Consider the following 13,375-nt stretch of genomic DNA (forward strand, 5'->3'; position numbering starts at 1 on the left):
ATCCTTCCAGATTCAAAACTAATATATATATATATATATATATATATATATAAAATAAAAAATTAAAAAAAAAAAAAGTGTACAGCTTGATAAACAACATAGTTACCCTATTTCTCTCACATTAACTTTTTTATATTGAGTTTTAAAAAAGAGAGAGAGCTGCTTCTAGAGATCTTTAGAAAACAGTTAAAAATATTTATAAATATAATAAAATTTTAAAATCTAGCCATCTTACTTATGGATAGCTATCGATTGAAGACTTCTTCTATTAATATCTATTATTGATGCATATTAAAATTTTGCTATATTTCACATATACGTAATAGGAATTAAGTAACTAAAAACAATATCCATACACCAAATTGTTTGCAATTTTTAAAATCGACAATTATGAGGTCGAATGTAAATTGGTTTCGATGGAGATGATTAAACAATTTAAATGTTGATATGTCATGAGAATTTACTTTTTAAACCGCAAAATAATAATCATCACTCGAAATAACAAATTAAAATCTTAATGACGATATATATACATATATAAAAGATTTTAATTTTACAAATATATAAATATGATCCATCGTTACAAATTTGAGATTGATTGTCAACACATTACACAAGGAAGTATAGAGGATAACCATAAAATTAAAAGTTCTTAGGTGTAATTATAAATTAAAAACCCTATATATCGAGAGTTTAATCTTATATTAAGTTGTCCTCTCCATTAACTGAAGTGACGTTTGAGTGAATTGATGATGATTTAATCAATCGACAGTGGCCCGGCCATATGTAGAAATTAAAATATTTGCATTAAGAATTAAAATATTTGCATTAAGAATTAAGAGTTTATTAATGATATGATTAACCAATTAGATATAGCAGCCTAGCTAAGTCTATACAGCCTATGAGAGATGTCAACTAAATAATTAGTTGTAACGTTGTGATGCACAACGGATGCCACGGTATCTTTTTTCTAAAATGAACCAAATATAACTAGATAGCTCAATAATCGACTAAAACTAATTTATGATTGACCTAAACAATGGTGATTGGTGTCTAGGTATTTATGAGTGTTAACTTGCACCTATTAAATCGTGTTTGGACAATTGTTTAAACTTTAAATTATCTATTATCATATATAAATTATTTTAACCATAGACCGCCAATCTTGTCTATAGCTAATACAATTATTATTTTTTAAATAATCTAAAAGTTTAGGTTCCGTTTGGATAGTCATTTTATTTTTTAAAGCAAAATATATTTCTATTAATATTTTACAATAATTTACATTTTTTTTTTCAAGTAAAAGAAATCTTTTAAGAGAGTTAAGTTTGCTCTTTGAGCTATTTTAACCAAGTCTGAATAAATGTTCTATAGGAATGTCTCTTGAAATTAATGTTGATTGTGTAGATTAATTGTCCTAAATTAGTTTTGGTGGAAATGGTTAAAAGAATAAAATGTTGAAATTGTCACCAATTGACTTTTTAAATATGAAAATAATGACCATTAGTCGACATAAAGGTTTTACATGTCAGTTCTGAACTGACATCATATCTTATGGTGACAGATTGCAAACTGCATTGTATCTAGTGACATCATAGGTTATGATGACAGTTATACTTTGATGACGGTCATCCAAAATTTCTGTCTCCATATATATATATATATATGACGATAGTTGTTTAAGGTGTCAGTTAGAATCTAACATTAATACTCTTGCCATCTAACATATCCAATTTAGTTATGATTTATTTAGTTGAGATAAAAGGTGAAGAAGATCAACACCACATATAATTTTGCTATATTTTGTATTTGTGAAGTTGTTTTTTTATTCTAATTGTATTTTAAATATATTTGACAAAGTACTATAATAATTAAATGCAATCGACCTAATTTAAATTATTATAATCGACAATAAAGTCATTAATCGAAATATAGTCAATGAATTGAATAATTAATCTAATTCTCAAATTACGTGTTAAATTAAATATGTTTTATTTCAATATCAAATAGTTAATTTTCTAAAGCAATAGTTACCCTATTTCTATCCTCAGTATATTAATTAATTCTTTTATATTGAGTTTTTAAAGGGAAAGGGAGGCTGCTTCTTGAGACCTACCGCAAATAAAGAATGAAATTCTTTCTAATAACACAATCATATAACAAAATTTTAAAATCTATCGATATCACTTTCTATCGATATATAATATTGACACATACTAAAATTTTGTTATATTTTCTATATTTAATAGGTATTAAGCAAGTAAAAACAATATTGATATACTATATATTATACTATCAATTTAATATCAACGTGGAAAACCACACCAAATTGTTTGTTCTTTAAAATTGATGATTATGAAGTCAAAGGTAAATTGGTTTCGATCGAGGTGATTGAACAATTAAAATGTTCATATGTCATGACTTTTTCAACATCGAAATAACAAATTAATTAAAATCTCAATTATGATATATATAAAAAAAAAATTTAATTTTACAAATATACAAATATGATCATTACAAATTTGAGATTGATTGTCAACACATTGAAGTATAGAGGATAACCATAAAATAAAAAGTTGGTGGCTAAATTATAATTTAAAAATCCTATCTATCAAGAGTTATTTGATCAAATAAAACTTTTGTAATCGTAAGAAACCTCATAGTTGAGAGATGGTGAATCTTATATATTATATTAAAGTTGTCTTTCCCATTAACCGAAGTGCTTAAATCAATTGATGATGATTTACGAGGATAAATTTTTTTATATTTATCATTCTTAATTTTGGGTTGAAAAAAAAATATCTCATAATTTTTTCCTAAGAATTGGAATTTATGGAATTTCCCACAGATTTTCGATCCTTTTGAAAAAAAAAATTGTGATGAGAACTACTTTTTACCATAAAATTTCAAATTTTTAGGGGGTTTGAAAATAGAAAAAAGGTGTAAAATGTAAAACATTTGAATGAGAAATAAAATGGTATTTTCAGTTTCAACGTGTGGGATTCTCCACATGAAATCTCAAAAGGTAAGAAAGACCCATACTAAAAAATGTAGTTATTTTAATAGATTTGTAAAATTGTTTTGTATTCAAATGGTATTTAGCTTTTCTAAATTAGTAACCTCCAATAAAGAATCATAGTGGGTTAGCCTATTACTAGAAAACATAAAAAATAAAAATAAAAAAAGAAAAGAGAAAAAAAGAAAAAAAAGAAAAAAAGAAACAAAGGACCAAGAGATTATTCATGTGTGGTTAAAAACAATGAAAGTTTATGGGAACTGCCTTAGTATTATACACCAAGAAGTACTTGAAATAATGCTACAAGAAGTAAAGTAACTATGCGGTTAAGATGTGAGTTGTAAATTCATTCTAATATCATATAGTTTTTTCATTCGATAATATATCATATCTACACAGCTACATCCTGAGTTATAACTCGAAGTTGGTATATTGTTGATAAGTCACCGAAATGAGTATTGTTTTAGATACAGATGTTGTTGTTCAATGGGCCACCATCCAAAGTGTTATCAATATGGTAGAAAATTCAACATTCATTCCACCTAATGTGATGGAGCCTATCAGTTTGATGTTTAACGACTCACCCATGCTCATATCACAGAGTAAAAACTTTTTATTTCACTGCCCTTACGATTCTAATCCACAATAATGAAAACTATCGGTACTCATGAAAACAATAAAATGGTTTTACGTGTTACAAATGTATAGATACATAAGAATAAATATTGTAAATATTCATATTTAGATGTGTTTTAAACATATGGATGAATTTTTTTTTTTTTTTTTTATAATCATAGAGAAGAAAAGAAACTACTCACAAACTTGAAATAGAATAGAAAACAGAATAGAGGTATGAAAGATCAAAGAGGGATAGACCTGAAGAAGACTGTGACGTGAAGAAAACAATATTGGGTACATGTGAAATGTTAGGCCAATCCTCCCCTCCCTCCCTCCTTGCATCTTTCTTCTAGTCTTGGGCAGTCCTCTATGCAAAGACGTTTCAAAGATTCGAGTCGTCGCATTCCCTTTGGTAGTGATTTTAATTTCGGACATTTCGAAATACTCAGCGTTTCAAGAGAAGTAAAGATGAAATCGAGGCATTTAATTATATATGTGTAGATATTTGAGGGGAATAGGAGAGGTCATTGTTGAGGAGTAGACCTCAACAATGGGCAATGCTTCTCCAGTGTACCCGTTAATGCTCAACGATTCAACATTTGGATGTGGTTCCAAGCCTTCCATTATATTTTCATCAGCCTCACCTTCGTATTCATCCTTCCCCAGTTTCCATTCCAAATTTAAACCTTGCCAACCTTTTTTGTCTTTCAGGTTTATTAAGGCGATTTCAGATGGAGAAGACCTCAACTTCTCTAGACCTATGATTTTTAACTCTCCTGTAAAATGACTGAGATCATTCAATTCCCATAGCTTATTGATCTTTTTGCAGTCAAACACAAACAAACTGATTGTTTGTAGACAAGTCAACTTCTCCCTCCTTTCCGATGTAGGAGTTACTTCCATCCAAGGTTCAAACGTAAGATGCCTGAGATTTACAAGATTGTTGATGTCCCTTGGCAATTCTTTTAGCTCATAGCATTCTGTTAGATTTAGTGTTTGCAAATTTTGCAATTCAATGATAGAATGTGGAATTAATTTCATATCATTTTCAAAGAGATCCAAATATCGAAGGTGTCTAAGTTTTTTTATGGACTCTGACACTGCAGAAATCTGCGAGAAATGAAGATCTAATACTCGCAAACGTGGAAAACTGGAAAATAATTATTCATCCAAAATAGCTTTATCAACTTTATTCATCCTCTCGTAGGGACGATATAATAAAAGGATTGTTCTTAATCCCTTAGCCTTGCATAATTTAGATAGAACGTCTTCCTATGATTGCATTGAATGTTGAAAACTTTAAATTAAATAAATAAGTTATAAGTGAATTAATTTATCAGAGTTAGAAAATGATGTGAGTTAAAATGTGTTGAGTTAATTTAGTAAGAGTTTCACATTAATCAAATGTAGGATTTAAATTGTTGTGTTTCATTGTGCTATGAGTTATACTCGTGACAATCATATAAATATGATTGAAATGTTGTAATCTAAATTATCCTAGTGTGACTAGAATACACACACAAAAAGTTAAAGTTTTCCAATAATTATTTCTTTTTTTTAATTTCATCCCAAATATTCTATTTAGTAATTATTTATTGAGGTCTTTTCAAAGAAATAACAAAGTGGCAAAGTATTTATACTGTATAGAACAATTCCGAAAATGAAAAAAAGCTTAGAGGCTTACCGTGTAAAATACTAAAAATGTTCCGTCAACCACGTCGTCAACAACGCATGCGTAATATATTTGCTATCGTCTAGATTTGGTTATTATTTGGTACGGGATCGTTTAGATATGACTACAATTTATTTTTTCAATTCTATCGTTTAATTTTGTTACACGATCATTTAAATTTAGTTACACGATCAAACCCAAATCTAAACGATTTTTTTTTTCAAAATTTGGTACACGATTTTTTTAATTCTTTTGTACACGATCGTTTAGATTTATTTTTTTTATACGATCGTTTACTTTTTTTACGATTCTTTATATACGATCTTTTATTTTTTGTGCAAGATCGTTTACTTTTTTTTACACGATCGTCTACATTTGGCTACTTCAATCTAAATGATTTTTTTCAAGATTCTTTATACATGATTTTTTTTTACACAATCGTTTACTTTTTTTTTACACGATCGTTTACATTTTGCTATTTCAATCTAAATGATTTTTTTTCAAAAATTTTTATACACGATATTTTAGATTTTTCTATTTTTTGTATACAGTCGTTGAGATTTGGTTACCCAAATTTAAACAACGTACAAAAAAAAAAGAAGAAAGACAATGAAAAGAAATCACAATGAAAAAAGAGGAAAATGAGAAATACGATGGAAAGATTAAACGACATAAAAAAAGAATCAGAAAAGAAGAAAAACGATTGAAAGAAATCGCAGCAGAAAAAAAAGGAAAAAAAGAAATATTAGAGAAAGAAATCGCAGCAAAAAAAAAAAGAAAGAAAAAGAAATACGATGGAAAGAAATCTTAATAGAAAAAAAAAAGAAGGAAAAGAAGAAAGACGATGAAAGAAAACGCAGAAGGAAAACGATGAAAGAAATCGTGAGGAAGCGAAAGATGGAAGGGCAAATCTGGAATATTTAAATGATGACTAACTTTATTGCTTTTGTTATACGGGCCGTAAATAGTTTGATGTTTTGTTACATTTATAAAAGTTTCCCTTCTTTATTTGGGGTGTTCATCACATGCCAACAAAATGGTATCAGAGCTTGAATTTGGAGTTTTAAAAATTTGTTTTTGCAAATGGCAAACAACAATGTAGTTCATTTCCAAGTACCTCAACTTACAAAAGAAAATTATAGCAATTGGTGTATTTGAATGAAAGCTCTACTTGGATCACAAGATGTGTGTGGGACATTGTTAATAATGATTATGAAGAACCAGAGAGTGATGCGACTTTAAATCACACTCAACGAGAAACTTTACAAAATACAAGGAAAAAATATCAAAAAGGCTTTCACCATCATTCATCAAGCCATTAATGATTCAAATTTTGAGAAAATTTGTGGAGCAACTACTGCACATCAAGCATGGCAAATTTTGAAGAATAGTAGATCGAGTTAAGAAGGTTCACCTTCAAAAATTGAGCCAAAAATTGAGAGGTAATTATGAATTGCACTACATATGAAGGAGTCTGAATCAGTTTCAAATTATAGTTCAAGATTGTTAGCTGTAGTTAATAAAATGAAAAGATATGGTGAGACAATAAGTGATGAGTAAGTAGTAGAAAATATACTTCACTCATTGGATAAAAAATTCAATTTTATCATCATATAGCTATTAAAGAATCAAAAGATTTGAGTACAATATCCTGATCAACTTATGGGTTATTTACAAGCCCATGAAGAGAAGCTTCTTAAGAAGAACAAAAAAACGACTGAGCAACTTTTTCAGTCAAAGTTGCAATTAAAAGAAAAGGAAGACAACCTAGAAGAATGCAATCGAGGTCAAGGACGTGGTGGCAATTGTGGACTTGGTGATCTTAGAGATCGAGTTCGAGGAAACTACGGTCAAAGAAAATTTGATGAAAGTAATTCAAACTCAAATTCATCAAGAGGTCGTGGAAGAAAACATTATTCAAGGTCAAATGGAGAAAGATTAAATAATGACAAGAGGAATGACAAAAGATAGGTTGAAAGTTATAATTGTCATAAATTCGACCATTATTCCTAGGAATGCAGAAATAGAGTTGAAGAAAATGCAAATTATGCTGAAAAAGATGAAGAAAGCAGTGATTCATCATTGCTTCTAGCATGCAAAGGTGTGAAAACAATGCATGGTATCTCGATAGTGATGCAAGCAATCACATGTGTGGAAGTAAATCGATGTTCGTGGAGCTTAATGAATCTGTTGGTGGTGATATCGTATTTGGTGATGCCACAAAAATCCAGTTAAAGGAAAAGGTAAAATTTTGATCAATTTTAAGAATGGAAAGCATGAGTTTATCTCTAATGTTTATTATGTGCCTGATTTGAAGAACATTTTGAGTTTGATATCGTATTTGGTGATGCCACAAAAATCCAGTTAAAGGAAAAGGTAAAATTTTGATCAATTTTAAGAATGGAAAGCATGAGTTTATCTCTAATGTTTATTATGTGCCTGATTTGAAGAACATTTTGAGTTTGGGACAACTCTTAGAGAAATGCTATAATATTTTGATGAAGGGTTATAGTCTTTTGATAAGAGATAAATAGTAAATGTTTTAAAGTTGAGTGTTGGTGTCCAAAACCTAAACGATCATTAATTTATACCTTTGTACGAGACGATGTTGTAATAGTTATGTAGTTTGAATTAAAAGAAACTAAAATGAAACAATATAGTGCTTTTACAAAGAGTCATATATTCATAAAAAAAAAATAATGAAAGAATTTTTATTTTGCACACCCGAATCATGAAGTAATTAATGGATTCTTGATGAAATGTCTAAGTTTGGGATATGGGAGATCTTAGGCCACTCTTCTCCGGTGCTTTTCTTGCACCTTTCTACCAATACAAGACAATCTCGAATTGTTTAAGTATTGTAAATTATGGATGTGTAGAATCTCTTCCAATACAATGTTAGGTTTTCACCGTTCAAAATATTCAATAAATTGAGTTATGATTCCATAGTATCCTAAACATACAAATAGGGGGAGCAACAAATGACAATTAAACAAGAAAGTATTGACGCTTTAAAATGATACTAAAGGAGGGAAAGAGAAAAACAACACAAAGATATATAGTGGTTCAGCTAATAAGCCTACGTCCACTTTGTACCACTTTTCTTCCTCATTAATTCTTACAGAGAGAATGAGTTTATACAAAGAATTTTCACTCACATAGCTCCATGTTCTCTTGTGTTTTTCCTCTCCTTTCACTCACATGAATTTCCAACACTCTATCGTTGTACAAATCTTTTTTTTCCTCTGTTTGTCCTCGCACATGCCGAAATGGTCCCAAAACAAGTTGTCACAATTGGGAAACAAGTTTTCTGTTACTCATTTTCCTTATCTTTGAATCTGCTATGCTTGTAGGATTAAACGGGTTACTCCTGAGATCCTACACGTACACTGCAGGCTAGGGCAAATATTATAGGATTAAACGGGTGAGGTCAGTTAAAAGATGCACAAAAGTCGACTATAAAAACAATGAAAATTTATGGGAAATGCCTTAGTATTATAGACTAAGAAGTACTTGAAATTATGCTACAAGAAGTAAAGTAAAGGAACTATGCTTTAAGACGTTTATAAATATATAATACAAAATTCAAGTACATGTAAACTTGTTCATGAGCCCTTTAAGGAAGTGAGTTATAAACTCAGTCTAATACCAGATAGTTTATTCATTCGATAATATATCATATCATCCGAGTTATAACTCGAAGTTGGTATATTGTTGATAAGTCACCGAAGTGAGTACTGTTTTTAGATGCAGATGTTGTTGTTCAATGGGCCACCATCCAAAGTGTCATCAATATGGTAGAAAATTCAGCATTCATTCCACATAATGTGATGGAGCTTATCAGTTCAGTTTGATGTTTAACTCACTCATGCTCATATCATAGAGTAAAAACCTTTTATTTCACTGCCCTTTCGATTCTAATCCACAATTATGAAAACTATCGGTACTCATGAAAACAATAAAATGATTTTACGTGTTACAAATGTATAGATACATAAGAATACATATTGTAAATATTCATATTTAGATGTGTTTTAAACATATGGATGAAATCAATTTTTTGTATAATCATAGAGAAGAAAAGAAAACTAGAAAACAAAATAGAGATATGAAAGATCAAAAAGGGACAGACCTGAAGAAGACTGTGACGTGAAGAAAACAATGTTGGGTACATGTGAAATGTTCGGCCAATCCTCTCCTCCCTCCTTGCATCTTTCTTCTAGTCTTGGGCAGTCCTCTATGCAAAGACGTTTCAAAGATTCGAGTCGTTGCATTCCCTTTGGTAGTGATTTTAATTTCGGACATTTCGAAATACTCAGCGTTTCAAGAGAAGTAAAGATGTAAATCCATTCTGGTAAAGTCACGAGATCGAGGCATTTATCCATTTGTAGATATTTGAGGGGAATAGGAGAGGTCGTTGTTGAGGAGATAACCAAAGAATGATTTATGTTTTGCTGAAATGGTAGACAATTCAGATTTTTAATTTCTTCAAGTCTTAGAGTTCTCAAACACAACAATACTGGACCTATTGTACTAATCACCAACTGAACACCAACATCACATAAACTAACATATGCTTTAGTGGAAGAAGGTAGCTTGGGCATAGAATTTAACTTTGGACATTGGTAGATGTCTAGAATCTCAAGCTCAGGAAAAGTTGGAGGCAACCATTGAATGTTCTCAGAAGTCTCCCCTGCTACGGCTCGGCTTAATTCCCACCATCCTTCCAAATTAGCCATATTTGCTAAACATAGAGACTTTAGAGATGGAAAAAACATTGATGATGAAAATGGATTGTCAAACTTATCTATGAACTTGAGAGATCTTAAGTCCCGTAGACATAGAGTCTTGAGAGTTTGAAGGTGATGGAACTGAGGTAGATGTTGCAATCTATGGCAACTTACAATTTCAATTTCAGTTAACTTCAAATGGCAGTTGAACATCCACTTGGGTAATCCTACTCCGTTGTACCCTTTAATGCCCAAGGATTCAACATTTGGATTTGGTTCTAAGCCTTTCATTACTCTTTCATCTGCCTCGTCTTCGTGTTTGTACAGTCCCATTTTCCATTCCAGTTTCAAACTTCGCAAACATTTTTTGTCTTTGAGGTTTACTAAACTGACTTCATATGGAGTAGACCTCAACTGCTGTAAACCTGTGATTTTCAACTCTCCTGTCAAATTATTGAGCTCATTCAACTCCCGTAGCTTATTCGTCTTTGTGCAATCAAACACGAATAAACTTATTGTTTGTAGACAACTTAACTTCTCCATCCCTTCCGGCGCCATATGAGTTATTTGTGAACAACACCGAGAATCAAGATGTCTGAGATTTACAAGCTTGTTGATATCCCTTGGCATTTCTTTAAGCGCATAACAGCCAGTCAGCTTTAAAGTTTGCAAATCTTGCAATTCAGTGATGGAATTTGGCAGTGATTTCATGTTGTTTTCGGAGAGGTCGAGATATCGAAGAAGTTTAAGCTTCTTTATAGAATTTGGCAGTACATGAATATTGGATCCACCAAGAAGTAATACTCGCAAACGTGGAAAACTTGAAAATAGTTCATCCAAATTAGCTTCATTGACCTCATTCTTCTCCTCATAGGGAGAATGTAAGAACATAAATGTTCTTAATCCTTTAGCCTTGCACAATTTGGACAGAACGTCCTGCCATGATTGTATTTTATAATCAAATGAAAAATGCAGAGTTTGTTCACTAACAACATAATTATTATTGATATCTCCACATACATATAATTTCTTGTCTGCTACCTTCCTTGCAAGCTCATACATCACATCATGCATATAAACATAATCATCGAAATTATTCTCATCACTAGAATTTTCGTAAAAAAACCTCCAACATAATTCATCAAAGTAGTTCTTTCCTATAGTTTCCATGGATTTCTCTCCCTTTGATGATTCGATAAAACCTTGAGCAACCCATTGTCTAATCAACTCATTTACTTTTAGTTTATGTACTTTGGGGAACAAGGATGAATAGGCAAAACATTGCTTCAAATGTAGTGGGAGATCGTTATAGCTCAATTCTAATATGGATGCCACATCATTGTTTTGTTGGGTGACTTCCAAAAGTTTGTCACTCAGAGAAGACATCCATTCTTCTTCACATCTTTTTGAGCATAAAAAGCGTCCCATATGTCTTATTGCAAGTGGAACACCTCCACATCTACTTGAAATTTCTTTCCCCATTAGTTCCAACTTTGGATTTATTGGATTTGGGAGGTTTCCTTCAAATGCCACTTCTCTAAACAATGACCAAGAACGGTCCTCAGACAAGCCTTTTAAAGTCACTGACGTGGTCATTCCTTCGATTTCTGATGCAACTTTACGATCACGCTTGGTTATTATAATCTTACTCCCTCTCTTCCCAACCACTAACAAATCTTTCAATTTCTTCCATTCATCTTCACTTTCATTCATTATTTCATCCATAACCAACAAATACTTCTTACCTCCAATCACATCTTGGAGCTGACTTTGTACAGTATCCAACTCTTGTCCAATAGGAGGGATTTTGGTTGCTGACTCTAGTATCTTTTTCACTACTATTTTTTCAACGAACTGCTTAGAAACCCAAATCCACATTTTTATCTCGAAATGCTTGGATACGTCCCCATCGTTATAGAGAGATTTAGCCAAGGTTGTCTTCCCTATTCCACCCATTCCAACAATTGCAATGAGTGAAACATTGTCTTTGAGACTCATATCATCTACTAGTAAAAGGCTCTTTAAGTACCTCTTATCATCATCTCTTCCAATCACTCTCTCCTTATTTAAAGAAGAGTGAGTTTCCCTACTCAAGCTCATTCTCATTCTAATTGGACTAGGTACATCTTGTTGTCTCCCCTGAACAAAGCTATGACTCCAAAGATAACTTTTTTCCTTATCAATAACATCTAACCTCTCCCTAATTCTTTTTACTCGACGTGCCATCTTATAGTTAAATGCAAGTTGATTAGAGCTAGAGAAGAAAATCCTGACCTTTTTTGCATGTTTTTCCCTTGTCATAACTTCTCGATGGCGAAGCTCAGCACAGAATTCATCAACCAAATCTTCCGCATCATGAAGCACGTGTCTCAACTTTTCGAGCCAAGTTGCTACAGAGTCTAATCCAGTTGGCAAGTTTTGCGCATCGATAAGTGTACTCTGAATCATTGAAACAGTGCTCTTGAGTTGGTCAAGATCATCCTTGAGTCCGCTTAGCATTCCATATTCTTCAGAAAGTAAGGAGATCAGTTTTGTCAAGATCTCCCCAGCAAGTTGGAGGAGAATTCCTTCAGCCATAGCTTTTCAGGTTCAAGTAAATGGAAACGGGATTAAGGCTCTACAAAAGATTATTATTGCTTGTGATAAGTAGTGCTCAATATGACCAGCTTTATCAACACTTTTTATACCACCAAACTTCAACTTAATCATCTCCTTAATATTGTTTTTAATTACCAGCTGTGCTATTAAGAATAGAGTAATAATCTAGTTGGACTTTGATTTGGCAACTTGTAACCTTTGAGTGACATAAACTACATTGTGTCATCAACCACGTCTACAGCGTCATTCGACAAATTCAATGGTACAAAGATCTGATAAATATCCTTATTCGGTATGATTAGATCAACCATCATATCAATATTAAAATCTTTCACGTATGTTAACTCCGAAAAGTGATATTCGCTCAAGATAAGTGAGTCGAAATATACACTAAACCTTATCAAAATAATTTGTTGAAACCACGTATGTTAACTTCAACATTTGGGTCTTGAATGCGCAATATGAATCACTTGGAATTTTACAATAATGTATTGAAATCAATATTAATAACAAGAATTAATAATAAACTCGAACCATATTAAAATAATTATTGTTGAAAATATTTATAAGTTCTATGGATAAATACTCATAAGTCTATAGAATTTAAACTTTTTATGTATTTTGGTTTATTTTGCTGTATTTAAAAATATCATTAATTATTATAATATGATCTGCATTAGTCGATCGAAATTAAAAAAAAAAAAGGGCAAATGGCTCAACTTAACTTAAGTAATTGTCAAG

The 13,375-nt window shown here is 31.3% G+C and overlaps 1 protein-coding gene across 1 annotated transcript; it reads right to left on the reverse strand.

Annotated features, from left to right (window-relative positions):
* Positions 1-8,361: 8,361 nt before the first annotated feature.
* LOC127148642 (disease resistance protein RGA2-like) lies at positions 8,362-12,613 on the reverse strand. The gene is made up of 2 exons (XM_051082810.1): positions 9,439-12,613; positions 8,362-8,702 (listed from the first exon to the last, which is right to left on the reverse strand). Exons 1-2 carry the CDS (start codon positions 12,611-12,613, stop codon positions 8,671-8,673), a joined length of 3,207 nt encoding a protein of 1,068 aa, XP_050938767.1. The 3' UTR covers positions 8,362-8,670.
* Between the last annotated feature and the right edge of the window lie 762 nt (positions 12,614-13,375).

The sequence above is a fragment of the Cucumis melo genome, chromosome 1 (assembly GCF_025177605.1).
Source record: "Cucumis melo cultivar AY chromosome 1, USDA_Cmelo_AY_1.0, whole genome shotgun sequence".
NCBI classification, from domain to species: domain Eukaryota; kingdom Viridiplantae; phylum Streptophyta; class Magnoliopsida; order Cucurbitales; family Cucurbitaceae; genus Cucumis; species Cucumis melo.

Coding starts and splice junctions, on each gene's coding strand:
- LOC127148642 (XM_051082810.1), bottom strand. CDS start 12,613: ATGGCTGAAGGAATTCTCCTCCAACTTGCTGGGGAGATCTTGACAAAA. Junction 8,703..9,438: donor CACGTCACAGTCTTCTTCAG/GTCTGTCCCTTT, acceptor TATTTGCCCTAG/CCTGCAGTGTACGTGTAGGA.